This window comes from Temnothorax longispinosus, chromosome 9 (genome assembly GCF_030848805.1).
Source record: "Temnothorax longispinosus isolate EJ_2023e chromosome 9, Tlon_JGU_v1, whole genome shotgun sequence".
NCBI lineage: Eukaryota > Metazoa > Arthropoda > Insecta > Hymenoptera > Formicidae > Temnothorax > Temnothorax longispinosus.
The window spans coordinates 10,852,215-10,871,278 of record NC_092366.1 but is presented as its reverse complement, the minus strand read 5'-3'; the positions used below and the strand labels follow the sequence as shown (position 1 = coordinate 10,871,278).

General features: G+C 37.2%; 2 protein-coding genes across 2 annotated transcripts; both read right to left on the bottom strand.

Annotated features, from left to right (window-relative positions):
- Positions 1-587: 587 nt before the first annotated feature.
- LOC139819263 (uncharacterized) lies at positions 588-3,392 on the bottom strand. Its single transcript, XM_071788470.1, has one exon. The coding sequence runs from the start codon at positions 3,390-3,392 to the stop codon at positions 588-590; it is 2,805 nt and encodes a 934-aa protein (XP_071644571.1).
- Positions 3,393-3,512: 120 nt separating this feature from the next.
- LOC139819262 (uncharacterized) lies at positions 3,513-4,286 on the bottom strand. Its single transcript, XM_071788469.1, has one exon. The coding sequence runs from the start codon at positions 4,284-4,286 to the stop codon at positions 3,513-3,515; it is 774 nt and encodes a 257-aa protein (XP_071644570.1).
- Between the last annotated feature and the right edge of the window lie 14,778 nt (positions 4,287-19,064).

Sequence of the window (19,064 nt, the reverse complement as noted above, 5' to 3'; positions counted from 1 at the left end):
GGTAGGAGAGAGAGGTAGAGAGAGAGAGAGGAGAGAGAGAGAGAGAGAGAGAGTAGAGAGGGGAGAGAGAGAGAGAGAGAGAGGAGAGAGAGAGAGAGAGAGAGAGAGAGAGAGAGAGAGAGGAGAGAGAGAGAGAGAGAGAGAGAGAGAGAGAGAGAGAGAGAGAGAGAGAGAGAGAGAGAGAGAGAGAGATAAATTTATTTTATGCCCAAGCCTTAGCTAAAGGGCAAGGTACAACATAACATGTGGATATAATCTGTATAGCAACAACAGAAATGATTATCAGATAACAAAATTTTTGCTATATAGAAGCAATGTAACAAAAACTATAATTAAAACCATATAACTATGTGCACGACTAAATTAACGCAAACTTAAACCTAATATTAATATTAACTGCTAGACGCAGTCACACGACACGCCCAACACCTATAATAGAAAGTAATGTAACAAAATTAGACTATGATACTTGTAAATAACCAAAAGATTCACGCAACTTAATCATAACCGTCAGAACGCAGCCACACGATATGCCTAACACCCACAAAAGGAAACATACTCTCAACGTGGTAGAAAAGCTGAAAGACTCAGTCTAACTCAGATGCCCGCAGAAATGATCGGAGAAGAATCTTAAAAGTTGGAAAAGAGGATACAGTCGTAATGTTGCTGGGTAGAGAATGCCAGAAATAGATTGCAGAGATATGGAATGAATTCCTGTATGTAGCTGTTCTATGAGCAGGAATGTAGAAGGTCTGAGTGGGGGCAACCAGACGTTCTGATCTCCTCAACAATGGATCAGGAGTGGTGAAAAGCTCACGAAGGTAAGAAGGCGATCGCATGTGGAGTATACGATACATCTGGCAGCCCATGAAGTAGAGTCTTCTATTCTCGACACGGAGCCATCCCAATTTCCGTCTGTACGGTGATATATGCTCATCACGTCTAAGATTGTATATAAATCTGATACAGCAATTTACTAGCCTCTGTAATCTCGTATTCAACTCGTCGGTCATGCTGTGATAGACCAGACAGCAGTAATCAATATGAGGCATAATCAAAGTGACGACAAGCTTTGTTCTTAGCGCAGTCGAGAGAGAATTCTTATTGAATTTAAGATTATATAGCGCATGATGAACCTTCTGAGAGATGAGCGAGATATGCTTCTTCCAAGACAAATTGGATGTAAGAATGACACCCAGATTCCTAACTTCACTCACAAAAGGTATGGGTGCACCGTTTACAACTACAGGCATCAACTGGTTGAGATCGATATTACTTATATTGGCCTGACTACCGAATATAATAACTTTAGACTTACTCGGATTGAGCTTAAGACCATTTGCTTCAGCATAGGTAAAAATGGCATTCGCATCTCTAGTTACCAGTTCGAGACCGCGCTCAATGTCAGCCAGTGAACACAAGAGGTAGGCCTGAACGTCATCTGCAAATATCATATGATGTAAGTATTTCAAAACACGGCCTATATCATTAATATATAGAGAGAATAACGGAGGACCAAGCACTGAGCCCTGCGGCACTCCGGATGACGTAAATAGCCACTCAGAGATATTACCGAGTTCATCAATCACTGCTTGAGAACGGCCTGTCAGGTATGAGAAAATCCAATTTATAGCGGCATCAGAGAAACCAATCTCTTTCAGCTTCATGTAAAGTTTGGGATGTGGTACCGTGTCGAACGCCTTACTAAAGTCAAAAAGTATCATGATTGTAATCTGACCATTGTCGATTCCCTGTCTGATATCATCGCATACTCTTAAGAGAGCAGACTGAGTGTTGTGTCCCGGACGATAGGCTGATTGTTTGGGATTTAGCAGGTCGAATTCATCCAAATACTGCGCAATTTGCGAGGCAACAATTTTCTCAAGAATTTTCGACAACTCAGGCAGATTCGCAATCGGCCTCGTGTCAGACGGAGACTGTGGATTTCGAATTTTCGAATGCGGGCGAATAAATGCACGCTTCCATTCCGACGGGAATGTAGAAGTCGCTAACGATCGGTTGAACAGTTCAGTAAGCCCCGAGGAAATAACGGGCCAAGCAATCCGCAGAACGTATAGTGGGATGCCATCTGAACCTGATGCATACGAGTGTAGGGGCGCATTGGCAATAATCTTATAGACATCGCACGGCTGTATCTCTGAGAAATTGAACTCCAGTCGCAGTGCTGGTCGGGGTATATGGACAATAGATGAGACCATGTCAGCGTACGAACAAGGCAGTTGAGCCCCTGAGACCGAAGCAAAATACGCATTCAACTGATTAGTTGTAAAGAAGTGCAATGGAGAGACTAGAGTTTGTTTTATTAAGCCAAGTCGTGCGAGTTCTCTCCAAAGCTTAGCCGAGTCCGTGATTCTAATAAGAGAGTTGTAGTGAAACTCACTCTTAGCACGCTTAATATCCATATTGAGTTGATTCCTGAACAATCTATAGGCAGCGTAGTCAAGTAGACAGTTCGAGCGCCTAGCTTGTTTATACAATTTGTTCCGCATGCATAACCGTGCTCTGAGATCTTCAGAGAGCCACCGTGCCGGTGGCCTTTTAATTACAATCACACGCGCTGGGGCTAAAGTATCAAGCACTTCAATCATGGCCCCCGACAACTCCGCACAAAGGCCATCGACACAGCTACCATCATCTGAGTCAACTATGGACTGAATACGCCCAAGGAACTCAGGACTGCCCATAATAGACTGTAGGCAGCCTCGAAACTCGTCGGCATCGATACTCCTAAAGTTACGTCTCGTAATAGAACGCCTAGTAGTCTGGCTTGCTCCAAGTGAGAGCGTTAGTTCCAAGAGATCATGACCAGCTATAAACGGACTCTCAGACTTCGTCAACGCCAGAACCTTATCGCCATCATCCACAGCCAGAACGTCCAACCACGAATCGGCAGTAGCCGTATGGTATGTAGCCCCAGAGTGCACAATGTTCATAGACATACCCGACAGTAAATCACGCAGATGGCTGGCTTCAAAGTTAGTCGATAAGAGGTTACAGTTCAAGTCACCTCCGATAATTATATTTTTATACAGATGTGACACACTCGTGAGAGCTTCAGCAAATTCATGTAAAAGAAGACCTTTAGGTCTTCTATATACTGAGGCGAATAGTACTGATTCATTATTGGGCAAGCGGATTTCTAGAATGAGATATTCTGGAGAGCTGATGTCAGCCCCCGTGGCAGAGACATCGATAACTTTGACCCTCAATGAATCATGAACAAAGCAGGCGACTCCCCCACCTCGTCTACCCTCACGATCGCGACGAATCAAGAAGTAGCTATCCAGGGCCACAAGAGCATCTGAGACGTCAGAATGCAGCCATGTTTCAGACACCGAGATGACATGAAAGAAGCCAGTAGCGAAATGCATCCTAATAAAATCAATATGCCCGTGAAGGGAGTTGGCGTTAAACTGGGCGACACGAAACTGAGTTGACAACATAAGAGATTTTTCACATTTCACATGCGTCCTACAGTCATCTCGGCATGGTCAAACCAGCTTCGTAAGATCAGATTCCGAGCCAATACTGATGATAGGCTTGCCTTCCGAGTGTCTAACGCATATGCAACCACGTCTGGTCCAAACAAATTTATAGGACCTTTCCTTTGCAATGCGCTTAGTCGATTGCAACAGATCATACGTGGCCCTGGGTAACATCTCATTCACATAGATTCTTCGATTTGATTCGTTTCCGCATATCTCACTTTGTTTGAGCACACGCCTATTTCGCATTTTTGACATGACTTCATTTCGCACCGTACTGGAGGTCAATGTAACAGCCAACGAGACAATTTCATCCGCACGCGAGGAATGATCGCGGCCCGTATCTAAAGTTGACTTCCGAACCATGGATCTCACGTTTAAGATATGACATGTGAGATCCCCGATATCAAGGGCTTCAAACACATTCCGCACAAGCCTGTCAGGTGTGACCTGTGACACCGCAGGCACTCCCGAGACAATTAGCTCAACATCTGACATCTCATGATCCTTCGGGATCAACGAAGGTAATCTTGTTTCCCTAAGCTCCACGACTTCATGCGCCAATGCAGAGACTGTTTGCTCCAATGAAGCAATGCGCTTGCTGTTCTCTGACACCATGTCAGCAATGCGGTTGAGATTATTAAGCTTGTCAGTTATCTCCTTATTGGTTCGCTGCTGACTTTCAATGAAGTCAGCCAATCTATCACCCAGTCTCTGCAGTAGCTCATTCGTCATGGTTTGTGAGCTCGATTGAGTGCTAGGGTTGGCAGGAGACGCCATATCTGGGAAGTTAAATGTAAGCGCACTCTTTTCCGTGCTTGGTGTCACTGGTATATCTAGTGATAAAAGCAGAGCTCTACAACAAGCATCTGCGTATCTAGTTACAGAATATGATTTCACACAGCCCGGATGAAACACCCTTCTGCACCCCTCACACTCAACGGACCTGCCGGCAATTGACTTTTTGCACTTAGCGCACGTAGGCTGCATGTGTTATCGTTTGTGTATATCGCGCAATCACTTAAGGGTAATAGCTAAAGTCTCTAGGTACACCCAGTCGGGCAGCAGAATCAGTCGCTCAGTCAACCCAAAGGTCACCAAGCACACTGTAATAAGTCCCTAGGCACACCGTTGCGGCAGCAGGCATGGAAGGATGCCGCACTTGTGGACTTGACCGATGTAGCCAGATAATGTACAGCCAATAGCAACCAGATGATGTATAGCCAATAGCAGCCAACCACAGGAGAGGACAGCAAAGGCGGGCGCATGCGCACCCGAGATCCTTGTCACCTTGACGATAGTACAGAAAGTGAGGTTGGAATTCCAAGAGAATTGGCACCCAAAAATTGTGGCAGAAAGCTTGCAAGTTCAGAATTGAATTAATGCAGAACGTGACAAGCAGTAAAAACTTGCTTATTCCTGCAACAGTAAACAGCCCGAAGGCAGCAAGAGGCAGAGACGTGCTCCAGCAACCAGAGAGCGACAAAACAGACGTGCACTCACGAGAGAGAGAGAGAGAGAGAGAGAGAGAGAGAGAGAGAGAGAGAGAGAGAGAGAGAGAGAGAGAGAGAGAGAGAGAGAGAGAGAGAGGAGGAGAGAGAGAGAGAGAGAGAGAGAGAGAGAGAGAGAGAGAGAGAGAGAGAGAGAGAGAGAGAGAGAGAGAGAGAAAGAGAGAGTGTCGTGAGAAAGAGAGTGTCGTGAGAGAGAGAGAGTGTCCAAAAAAAGGAAACAGTAAGGTAGTGGATGAATTGGAGGTTAGGGTTGGGTACGTCCTTTCAAAACGCCCTTTAAGGCTGCTTAGGGTATATAAAGTAAAATTCTTTATCCAGTCCCCTAGTCTTGCCTTAACTGGTCGGACAACGCTTAGTCTTACTTTAACTGGTCGGAAAATGCTTGAATTTTCAATGTTGGTAGCAAATTCGTAACCAGTGCCCATTCGAGCAGCCTTACGGAACATAGGAAGGTGCCGTTGCGGTTTTGGTCGCCATATTTAATCCGCCATTTTAAATTTTAGAATTTTTACTTCAGTTTTGTAATCAACGACCTTAAAAACCATCCCATCAATAGTTTTAGAGCTTCTTTGATTGATCGTGTGGCATACGGAAAGTCGTTTACTGATTTTTTTCTTGTTTTCTCCGATTATTATCGTGACACCTTGATAGCCATCTTGAATTCTCAAAAAGGCCACACGGTACAAAAAACTACATATCATTACCTACAATTTGAGCCCTTATTGACCTCAATCGGTCGACACAAATTTTGGGCAAAGGGGGGGTGTCCGGTTGACAGAGAATGCCCCATATACAGAAACTGACACGAACACCTTGTTACGGTTTTATACCCCTTTTTCATACGTTTGCCTCTTAATAAAATTTTCTGAAATAATTTGTTAGATTTATACTTAAATATTTGTTTTTTCGCATATTTTGAATACGATAACACCGAGATTTGTAGCTTCGAAAAATTATTGAAAATATGTAGCGACAAGATGTGCTAACGTATTTCTGTCGTGTATGACAAACTATGAATAAATGCGTACCCACCCAGCATAAATATCACGTTGTTAATAAAATTCTGATTACACTATATTCTCTTTGATTATATTTATGGCGATGTGCAAAAAGAATTTTTGATGTAATAAAGTTGGGAATGGATGTTTCACAAATTAAAAGATTAATTAAATTATTTGTTTTAAAAATATGTTATATTTTCTATAACATATTTAAAACAAATAATTTATTATATATTTTTTCAACAAATAAAATCTCGTTTTGTTTATATTCATGTTGCGTTCTCGTATGTGCGCATTAAACAACAATATTTTGTTTAAATAAAAAATATATATTTTGCTTCCTCATAGAGGAAGCTTTGTTTTCGTTAAAAAAATTTTTTTTTGTTTTTCTGAATGTGTTCAGAATGTTCTAAAACGTCGAAAAATTGCAATTTTAAAAAATGTCTGTATGTATGTGTGTGTGTATATGTGCCAAATTTACCGAAATTTCTATAACTCCAAAACTAATCAACCAAATCTTAACGAATTATATATGAAATAGGGGTAGAAAAAACTGATGAATATAATAGAATTAATAAAAATTGCTAATAATCAAGGGTTTCTTTTTTAATAAAATTTTAAATTTTTTCAGAAATGTTTGTTTATGCTTTAATTTCCGCAAATTTGGAGATATCGATCTATTTCTAATTTTATTATATTTTTCAGTCTTTTTTCTACCCCTATTTCATATATAATTATTTAAGATTTGGTTGATTAGACTCAGCTTTATACGCGATCAAAGGTCCCTAATTTTTAGAAAAATGTCTGTAATAGCTTTAACTTCTGTAAATTTTAAGATATCGGTCTATTTTTAATTTTGTTATATTCTTCAGTCTTCTCTATTTCTATTTTATATAATTCTTTAAGACCGGTATTCATAGTCGGGTCTTATATTCAAGATCGTCTTAAGTATAGTCTTAAGGCGTCATCAGCCAATCAGAGGGCTGTATTAGCATCTTAAGACGTCACTTCCTCTATGAGGAAGCCAAGTGCAAATTTCTAATTTGCACCATTTTAATTGAGGCCTGGTACGCAACTTAACATGGAGATTACTAATTGTAAGTTATGAGAAGATTTAGAGGCCTAACGACGGGTTACATAAAAAATCTACTGCAATTTTGGTCCTTACTATTTTTCTTTAATATTACTTAACTCTTTAATATTATACTTTAATATTACTTAACTCTTTAATATTATACTTTTATATAAATCTTTGTAACTATCTATATATTTAATTAGAAAAAACGAATAGCTTATTATTTTATTTGTATTTTTTGTTTAATTCAGAATCATGAGCTTATTATTTCTCATCATAATAAGTTATTCTTTCACGAATAATTTATAATATATAAATAGAAATATTTATTTATTCTATTAAATGTGTTGTTGGTTGATCAAATGGTATAAAATTTAATCCAATATGCATAAACAATAAATTGTACCTGTTGCATTATTAAAAGTCATTCTTAAATTCCAATGTAAAGTAATAGTCGCTATGTTATAACAACTGATGTATATAACATTAAAATACATATTTTATATTTTGGTAAAGTATAAATGCTTTTGCAATCGTTGGATCAACGCTTTGTATTCAACTTAATGCAACGACGAACAAAGCATCGTGAACAAAAATCCGAGTTTTTTCATTGATTTTACACCGGGGTTTAGAATAGAAGCCGTTTAAAGCCAAAAATAGAGTTCTCGTTCAAACTGGAATAGAAATTAACGCTCCATTTCAATTACGTGCAATCTCGTGTGTAAATTGAAAATACTACAATATTCGCACGAATTGAGGTCCTCCGTTATGTTGAAATTCTTCGATATATGGTTCTTTCTATTGCAACGTCATTTACCACTCGTGCGAAAAAACAGAATCTTTCTTTGGTTATATTTAATAGAAATTAAACTCTTTAAAAAATTTAACCATATAAATAAGAGTTTTGCCATTGTATATATGTGTATATGTAGATATTAATATAAATAAACTTATTGAATGGTACACGATGGGTTAGAAGTTAAAATCATTATTTCTTTAGTAAAATAATGATGGTAATGAAGATAATTTCTATTAATATTCTGAAGCTAGTGATATGAACAAATGTTTACGTAGTACGTTAACAAATTAAAAAGATATATATATTTTAATTATATATTTATGAATTGTTAAAATAAGTTTTGTAATAAAATTATTTAGAAAAATATGTTTTTAAAGATGTTAAGTGTGCGCGCACGTTCGCGCGCGCGTGTGTGTGTGACGGTCATTTCACCAACCAAAATCTACGTAAAAATCAAATATTCCTGTTGTAATTTAAAATAAAATATTTATATTGGCTACTGTAATTATTTTTTATTTTGCATACAGACGCGCGCTTCGCGCGCGCTATTTAGCTTTAACATTATGCTATTAATATTACGCTATTAACTCCATGATACACACAACTGTCAAAATATATAATGACAGCTGCAAATGAAGTAAGCGCAGCAAGAGAACCAATCAGCATCGCGGAAAAGCGGCAACAATAAACTTCACATCTCCTTTTTAGAAGAGGATTCTTGATATTGTATTTTAATTTGTTGATTTATTTTATCTGTTATGTCATTTTATTAAAAAAGATTTTTAAAATATTGGTATAATTAATATAAAAAATCTTCACGTTTGCACATACACACATACTGACAAGAAAGTTCATTTTAATGACCCGATTTTTTGATTATATTTTAAAATAAAAAATAACGCATTGTTTATGTATTATAAATATTGATAAATCTTATTGTCTTTTTATATAATTAACACACACACACACACAAACATGCGCGCGCGCGCACGCACACTTTCTTTGCTTCTTTTACTATATTACTTTACTATTATAACCTTTTTATTAATTATTAATTGTTTATATTAATTAAACTGTATATTTCTTATACTTTTACAATAGGTACTGTTATTACATATACGCGCGCGCGCGCGCGTGTGTGTGTGTGTGCGTGCGGGTGTTTGTGTGTGTGTTTGTGTGTGTGTGTGTTTGTGTGTGTGTAGGGTAAGTCGGGGCATGATGCCAAAGTTAAGAAATATTATAGAAATATGAATCGATAGTCACAACTGCTTCGGAATTTTTGCAAGATAATATATATTTAAGCTTTCACATAGCAGTGCTAAAAATAGCCACTTTAAAAGTTATCGTTAAAATGTTGTAATTTTATTATTAAATATATCATAAATAATATTAATATATTATAAATTTAAATTATTTGATATAGCAGCGCCAAGTTTTTGCATTAAATATTTTTTAAATTTTGATTAAATTTTATAAACATTGTATAACAGCTTCTTTTTAAAGATTTATTGCTACTTGATGCTTATATGTTACATACAATTGATGTATGTAGGTATATGTGCATTAACAGATATAAAGTTATTGCAAGTTGTGTTTTACTACAATAATGCCTTTTAATTATTTATTATAGTTAATTATTTATAAGTTGTAAAATATATCAAAGCTATTTTAAAGCCAATTAAACTATTACAATGTGCACCAAAAATATAAGAGACTCAAAGGAATTGTAGCGCTGTATAAAAATAACGAAACTGTGTCAACAGAAGTATCGACAGGTGTAACCTGTTTTAAATATACAAACATATGTTAGATAGGATTGATGTTTGTATACATGCGTTAACTCGTAAGGTTATTGCAAGTTGCATTTAACTTCAGGCAAACGCCTTTTATTAAAGATATGTAGAACAGTATACATATGTACTATTCGCGAGAGTTATCCTTGACACTTCTATATTTTAATCAGCAGAGAATATTGACCACTCTAGAACGGAAATCTTTTCTCTCCAGAAATACGCTTGAATTATCTTTGTCGTATAAACAGCAGCATTATCTTGTTCAAAAATATATTCTGTATCACTAATACGTCATGTAGTTACTAACTTGATCTTAGTTTTTAATTAATTTTAAGTAGCTGGCACTGTTTATTCTGTCTTGAATGAAATAAAAATGTCTATTTTCGCATTATGCCAATTGCTGCCCAAATTATTTTGAAGCACACATGTTATCTTTCTATCCGGGAGTGCGTGTGTGCGTGCATGCGTGCGTTCCTATGTCTCTCGCTGAAATATTGTACAAAATGTGTTAAAATTTTATATGAAATAAAAAATAGCAGTTTTTTCATATAATATATGTATATACAAAAATTATATCTATGTTTTTAATTATAATTAAAATTAGTGCACTTTCTTGCTTGTGTTGTTATTGCACAAAATAATTATTATAGGTATCAAGAATTGGTTGTAAATTTATTTCAAATACATTTCTGATAATAATTACATTTTATGACCTGTTTTATAGTCAATCTACGTATAGGAAAAAAATAAAAAATAACATGAGAAAATATCGTAAGATTTCAGGAAATCTAAGGAAGATATTTAGACAAAACAATTTCAGTCGCCAACAAATAATTCAAAATAAGTCGGTTTATTTCGACCCAACTGGCCAATTGATACAGGAATTGCACGACGTTTCGACCGAATTCCGGTCCTTATCGAGTGCCTTTGTTCGAGTTACACCGATCCGCATAACAAAATTAATTGCATCGTTGGCTCACCATTACGTATAATTGTTTCTACTTTAGGCAGTCCGCTTTATAATATCGCCAATCTTTTGCATAAAATTTTAGAAAAATCTGTTCCTAAACCCGAATCATATATTAAGGATGGTTGGTCCTTTGTGGAACTGATTAGAGGAGTAAGAGTGGGAGGCGGTGACGTTTTAATTTCGTTAGATGTCACCTCTCTTTTTACTAACGTACCTAAAGATCTTGTTTTGAAAGCGATTGAAAAGAGATGGAATTACATCACTATTAAGACTGATCTTAGCCTCCCACAATTCTCGAGAGCTGTGGATTTAATCCTCAGTTCCACTAGTTTTATGTTTAACGGCCAATTTTACAAACAGATCTTTGGAAGCCCGATGGGGTCTCCTCTCTCTCCTATCTTGGCGGACATGGTCATGGAGGATTTAGAGAAGCATTGTCTACAGCGGCTTAGTTTCAGGATATCCTTTTTCAAACGATATGTAGATGATATTTTCGCGGTTGTTCCTGAGTCGGGTATTAAGGAATTATTAGATAGTTTCAATAATTACCACGATAGATTGAAATTCACTTATGAAATGGAAAGCAATGGTGAATTGAGTTTCCTTGATACCACGGTAATTCGCGAGGGAAGCTCATTGCTCACGAATTGGTTCCGTAAACCAACTTTCTCGGGTCGGTATATTAACTATTTTTCAAACCATCCTATGAAATATAAAATTAACATCGTACGGAATCTGGTTGATCGGGCGATTCTTTTGTCCGACTCGCGGTTTCACAATTCCAACATTAGTGAAATCAAAAAGATCCTTGTAAATAATTGTTACCCGAAGAAAGTTGTTGATAAATATGTTAATGTCCGACTTGGTGAATTGCGAAATCGTAACAACAACGATCCTGTCAGTTGCGAAGTGGCCCAAGATTCTCGAAAGTGCATTACTGTACCTTACGTAAAAGGCCTTAGCGAAAATGTTAGCCGTACAATGCGAGACATGAATTTTAGGGTTCTTCACACCATCCCGAAGAGATTAGATTGATTAGGAAAGGAAAGGATGGGTTGCCGAATCTCAGTCAGACTGAGTTAGTTTATAAGATTGATTGTGCAAATTGTGATGCTGTATATATTGGCCAGACAAAAAGGCACTTAGAAACACGCATCAAAGAACATCGATGTGATATCAGGAAAAATGTAGATAATCATTCTGTTGTGAGTAAGCACCGGCTTGCACACAATCATGATTTCAAGTAGCAGCATCCTGAAATTTTATATAGAGAAAAGCATTTCCAAAAAAGAGAAATATCCGAAATGTTTTTCATTAAAAAACATGATTGCACAATCAATTTACAAAATGATAATGAGAGCCTGCCATCTATTTATAACCGTGTCATTATGGTATTACTTACAATTAGTTTGCTCTTCATATTTCGGTTCTGCTCGTTTTTCCACCAGAGCGCTGTTTGTCATTCGCGGATTACGTTGACAACTTTAGTTTGACTTTGACTGTCTTACTGTTTGGACGTTGTTGCCTCGATATGGCTGGTGACGTTTTTAATCTCATGTATCACCGTTTGTCTTGGAACGCATAAGAATTGTAAGCTTTAATTAATTTTATAATGTTAATTGACTTTATTGTTTTTGACTATCGTGATATTGTAATAATTTTGTAGAGTTTTTCTATTGTTAAATGTATAAATTTTTTCTCTTGTGTTTAGCTTTGCGTTTATCTTGATGTAGTCAAGACACCACATCAACGATGCAATTAATTTTGTTATGCGGATCGGTGTAACTCGAACAAAGACACTCGATAAGGACCGGAATTCGGTCGAAACGTCGTGCAATTCCTATATCAATTGGCCAGTTGGGTCGAAATAAACCGACTTATTTTGAAGATATTTAGCTTCAAACTCGAGCATGTGAGTATAGGTATACGAATATTTCGTATCTACTAATATTAATGTTTATGTCTTGTCATGCGAGAAGGTAACAGCTGCTGATGTGCTAATGCAAAAGGGCTAATGCCGGTGTGCTAGTAGATGATTAAGCCACGTAAGAATTTGGAACAGAACCATTTGCCGGCAGATTGATAAGCCAAAGTTGGCATAAGCAACGTTCTCGTGCGTGTACCCGAGTCATACGTACCGTGACATCACTTTGTTGAATAAAGAAAAAACTTTACTGAAGATATGTTAAGTTTTTTCACTTGTCTTAGCCTATAATGTTATTAATTTTCCCGATTTTATACACTGTTAAATTTGCAGTGTCAAATTATATTCAATTTGAATCATTTTTAACTATTCATATAGGTCGCCACTGCTCCTATTCAATATGTTAATTTAACTAAACTAATGGAGTTAAAATAACACTTTTGTGTTAAAATAATATATTTCGACACATATATGATAGTTAAAAATATTGTCTAACTCAAAGTATTAGTTTAAATTTCATCCTTCAATATTTAACAGTGTATTATAGATACCAATTTTCTCAAATACAAAATTTTATAAAAAAAATTGTGATTTTCTTAAATAAAATTATCATTTTCTTAGTTATACCACAAGACAGGTAGAATACGATTAATATGTATATGTATTAATCCTAAAAATAAATAAATAAAGAAGCTAGTTAAAAATTTAAAAAAATATCTCATAAAAATTTTGCGATATGTGGGAATTTTTTCTGACGACTGTTTCGTTCATCTCACACTTTTAATCGATATTGTTGCGCTAGCGCAACGGCCGAAGTCGACCGTTGTATACACAATCAACGGAAGTGCGGTCAGAGCGTTTTCGAATGAAAGCAAGTGCACGAAGCAAGCCGTCGCCGTTTATTCATATATCAATATGCGTCGTGCATCGTCTATGGAACCGCTGCATTGCTTGCGTAAAGAAGCATTCACATGTTTCGCTTTGAATGACAGTGACCTATAGCAATTTATTTATAGCAAAAAGTGTATAAATCACGTAAATAATGTTTTTATAAATTTGTACTCATTTATTATTAATATAATAATAAAGTAGTATCTTCTTATTCTACATGATTTCTTATTTTTATTTTGAGATTTTATTTTTCTTAGGGAAGTGTAATAATTGTTAGTTTGAGTAAATAATAGTTGATGCTTTTGTTGCAGGAGCGATATTTGAGCGAGGAAACAACAAGGAATGAGAGAGAGTTGAGTTGAAGTATATATACATGTATGTATTTATCATTTTAATGTAGGTAATCAAATCTACTCTATGGAAATTGCACAATTATATATGATATTTTGCATTAATTTATAATAGTTGATATAACTTATCAAATGCACGAAATTGAATAATGTAAAGAGTATTTATCAAGAGACACGGTAGTGTCTCGCGCCAAGTACACGCGGAGCGAGACCGACCGTGACTCTTTTACGCGACGCGACGGGTTGCGAGTACCCGAGATGTTGAGATCTCGATAACGAGTGCACGGATCAAGTTCTAAGTAGGCTTGATCGATAGCTTGGGGTCCAATTAGGGGGGGGTTTCTCTCATAATATTCCGCTACGTGCCCTACGAGCGGAGATATTGCGACGCAAAGTCCAAATGTGAAAAATTTTTATTAAGATACGTCGTCGTCGTCGTCGTCGTCTACGTCGACCGCTCTCATCTCAATATTATTATGATTATCAGAGAAATGTCACTTTCACTTTTTCGACGCTGGCGGCGCAGGTATCGCCAGTTTCGATATCGCGCGCGTATTTCGAAATTAGGTCGATAGACTTATCGGTCAGGAGGAAGATTTCTATTTAGGTAAATTAGGTAATATATAATATATATTGAGTCAACGGAAAAGAAGGTTCTCTACGCTTGGCAGAAAGTGCCGCTAGGGAATTTTTAAGTCGATTCTTATGAATCAAGCTTGATATAATATATATTAAGTCAACGGAAAAGAAGGTTCTCTACGCTTGGCAGAAAGTGCAGCTAGAGAATTTTTAAGTCGATTCTTATGAATCAAGCTTGAATTCGATGTCTAGGTATCCCAGGTTGCCGATGACGAGGTCCAGATAGTGCGCTTCATAGTTTTCGGTGTCCAGGTGTAATAATACGTTGAATTCGATGTCTACGTGTCCCAGGTTGCCGATGACGAGGTCCACATAGTGCGCTCCGTAGTTTTCGGTGTCTACGTGTATTAATACCTTGAATTCGATGTCCACGTGTCCCAGGTTGCCGATGACGGGATCCAGATAGTGCGCTTCATAGTTTTCGGTGTCCATGTGTAATCGTACGTTGAATTCGATGTCTAGGTGTCCCAGGTTGCCGATGACGAGGTCCACATAGTGCGCTCCGTAGTTTTCGGTGTCTACGTGTATTAATATCTTGAATTCGATGTCCACGTGTCCCAGGTTGCCGATGACGGGATCCAGATAGTGCGCTTCATAGTTTTCGGTGTCCAGGTGTAATCGTACGTTGAATTCGATGTCTAGGTGTCCTAGGTTGCCGATGACAAGGTCCACATAGTGCGCTCCGTAGTTTTCGGTGTCTACGTGTATTAATACTTTGAATTCGATGTCCACGTGTCCCAGGTTGCCGATGACGGGATCCAGATAGTGCGCTTCATAGTTTTCGGTGTCCAGGTGTAATCGTACGTTGAATTCGATGTCTACGTGTCCCACGTTGCCGATGACGAGGTCCACATAGTGCGCTCCGTAGTTTCGGTCTCTTGGTGTCTACGTGTATTAATACCTTGAATTCGATATCCACGTGTCCCAGGTTGCCGATGACAAGATCCAGATAGTGCGCTTCATAGTTTTTCGGTGTCTACGTGTATGTAATATGACTCCGTTGAAATTGATGTGTCTAGGTGTCCGTCAGGTTGCTGATGACGAGGTCCAGATAGCGCGCTCCGTAGTTTTCGGTGTCTAGATGTAATAATACCTCGAATTCGATGTCTACGTGTCCCAGGTTGCCGATGACAAGGTCCATATAGTGCGCTTTGTAGTTTTTGGTGTCTAGGTGTATTAATAACTTTAAATCTGAATGTAGGACACGTAGATATCGAATTCGAGGTATTAATGCACGTAGACACCGAAAACTACGGAGCGCACTATGTGGACCTCGTCATCGAAAACGTGGGACACTTAGACATCGAATTCAACGTATTATTATACCTGGACACCGAAAACTATAGTGCGCACTATCTGGAACCCGACATCAGCAACCTGGAACACGTGGACATCGAATTCAAGGTATTAATACACCTGAATACCGAAAACTATGAAGCGCACTATGTAAACCTCGTCATCGGCAACCTGGGACACCTAGACATCGAATTCAAGCTTGATTCATAAGAATCGACTTAAAAATTCCCTAGCGGCAGAATCAAGAGGTACACGCGGAGCGAGACCGACTGTGACTCTTTTACGCGACGCGACGAGTTGCGAATACCCGATATGTTGAGATCTCAATAACGAGTGAACGGATCAAGTTCTAAGTAGGCTTGATCGATAGCTTGGGGTCCAATTAGGGGGGAGGGTTTCTCTTATAATATCCCGCTCCGTGCCCTACGAGCGGAGATATTGCGACGCAAAGTCCAAATGTGAAAATTTTTTATTAAGATACTTCTTCTTCTATCTACTTCTAACGCCGACGTCTTATATGACACTACAAAAAGGCGTGATATCCGCACAAAATTACCTTTTTCAAAAAAAAGGTAAAAAAATGCGCCAAGTACACGCATAGTAGTATTATATGTATTATGTTGTTACCTCGAAAAAAACAAAGTGGTAGTATTATACCTCGAAATAACACCCTGTACATATTGTTTATACAATGAGTAATACTGCAAAAAGGCGTGATATCTGTACAAAATTACCTTTTTAAAAAAAAAGGTAAAGAAAGGCGCCAAGTACACGCATAGTAGTGTATATATGTTGTTACCTCGAAAAAAAAAACAGTGGTAGTATTATACCTTAAAAAAATCTAAGTAACAAGTGGTAGACGAAATCTTTGTATCTTAAAAAATCTCGAAAAAACCTAAACAGTAGTATCTTTACCTCGAAAAAAAAAACAAAGTAGTAGTATTATACCTCGAAAAAACCTAAGTAACAGGTGGTGGACGTAATCTTTGTATCTCCAAAAATCTCGAAAAAACCTAAGCAGTATTATTTTTATTTCCAAAAAATTATTACTCAAGTGATACACATCACAAAATTACGTTACCTTATCAAAAAAAGAGTCGCGCTTCAAGTGATCTATTATTACAATTACAAAAAAAATGATATCTTTTTTTAAATTACAGCGCCAATTACAGAGAACATATATTTTTCGAGATACAAAGATTACGTCTACCACTTGTTACTTAGGTTTTTTCGAGGTATAATATTACTACTGCTTTTCTTCGATTAGAATAAAAAATTGAATCATGAAGAATTACACAGAGGTAACAGTACAAAATACAAATATTTTATTAAAATATTTAAACCCAATAAGGGAATACAAGGTATTTAAATACAAAGTTTATATATGTATTTTAAAAGATTTAATCGCATCGCAAAGAATTACAGAGGTAACAGTACAAAAAATAAAAATATTTTATTAAAATACATAAATTTTTCTTGTCAAAAAACTTGGCGCTGCTAGACACATTGCCCACACCCACTCGCTCGCACATACACACCAGGCTGACCTAATTTTGAGGTCTAGCAGCGCCAAGTTTTTTGACAAGAAAAATTTATGTATTTTAATAAAATATTTTTATTTTTTGTACTGTTACCTCTGTAATTCTTTGCGATGCGATTAAATCTTTTAAAATACATATATAAACTTTGTATTTAAATACCTTGTATTCCCTTATTGGGTTTAAATATTTTAATAAAATATTTGTATTTTGTACTGTTACCTCTGTGTAATTCTTCATGATTCAATTTTTTATTCTAATCGAAGAAAAGCAGTAGTAATATTATACCTCGAAAAAACCTAAGTAACAAGTGGTAGACGTAATCTTTGTATCTCGAAAAATATATGTTCTCTGTAATTGGCGCTGTAATTTAAAAAAAGATATCATTTTTTTTTGTAATTGTAATAATAGATCACTTGAAGCGCGACTCTTTTTTTGATAAGGTAAAATTATATACCTGATTAGAAAAAAAATATCACCATCTTCCAATTCCAAAATTTGACTTTTAAAAATTATTGATACTTTATCTATTATATATACAATAATAAAGCACTTATTTTATACATTTTATTTATTTTATGTAGAAATTGTATATTCCTAGCTGTATATAATAGTCGTATATAACTGTATTAAACCTACTAAAGGTTAATATAAATTATAGATTCTAGAAAATAAATTAACATAATTATTATACCTGTAATTTATAATTGTTTAATTTCTATTATACCTGTACTCTAATTTAAATGTATGATGTATTTATTGCATTTCCCCGTAGGGCTTACAAGGCGTTTTTTTATAAGGAACGTACCCAAACCTCTTACATATGCTTATTCCCCAATGCCTGGCCATTTGCGACCTCAAAAATATTTACCCTCCCTCCCTGTAATCCTCTTCACCCCTCTTCTTCTTCCTCCGTTCCTGCCACGACTCCGTCCTTCAGCCTCCCTCCTTCCCGTCTCAGCTCTTCCCTATTTAGCCCAGTCTCTCTTTCCCCCATCCTCCTTCTCCTCATCGAAGACCATGAGAAGTTTCTCCTACATCTCTCTTGTAATTTCTTCGTCCTCCGACCTCCCTGTATTCCTGCGTATCCTCCCTTCCATTTTCTCCTCTCTCTCCTCTCTCTCTCTATCTCTCCTTTCCACAGACTTGTCTTCGTGGATCTTCACCCCTATGCTGTTCCCTGCCTTTCTCCTCGCCTCCAACACCCGCCACTTCTCCTCTTCGTTTCCCAGCTTCACCAATATGGTCATCCATATTCCTCTCTGCCCCACCACAATCACCTCTCTCACCGTCATCCTTACCTTTAGCCCTTCCGCGAATAACTCCTTTACTTTCTCTCAATTCAACTCCTTGCCTCCCCATTTCTCCTTCTCGAACCTTAAAATTACATTCCTTTTCCTTAGTTCGTCCTTGTTCCTTTCACCTACCCCCGCCCATTATTTCTTCTTCTCAGTCCCACTCTCCTCGTATTCCTCTCTCTTCCTTTTGCCTCCCCTTTGCTCTATTCTTTCTATTTTTCTCTCAAAGCTCCTTACTTTCTCCTCCAGCTCCTCCATTTTCTCGTCCTTTTTCCTATCGTCCTCTTTCCTCTCCCTCAGCATCTTTCTTACTTTCTCTTCCACAATCCTTTCGACCGCCTATGCTATTGTTCTCTCCTCGCGCTCCATCCTGGAATCTTTGATTCTTCCGCAACTTGTCCTTTCACTAATCACCGCTTACCTTTCTCCTCGTCTTATTCTCCCTTCCGCAACCGAATTTTTTGCTCAACTAC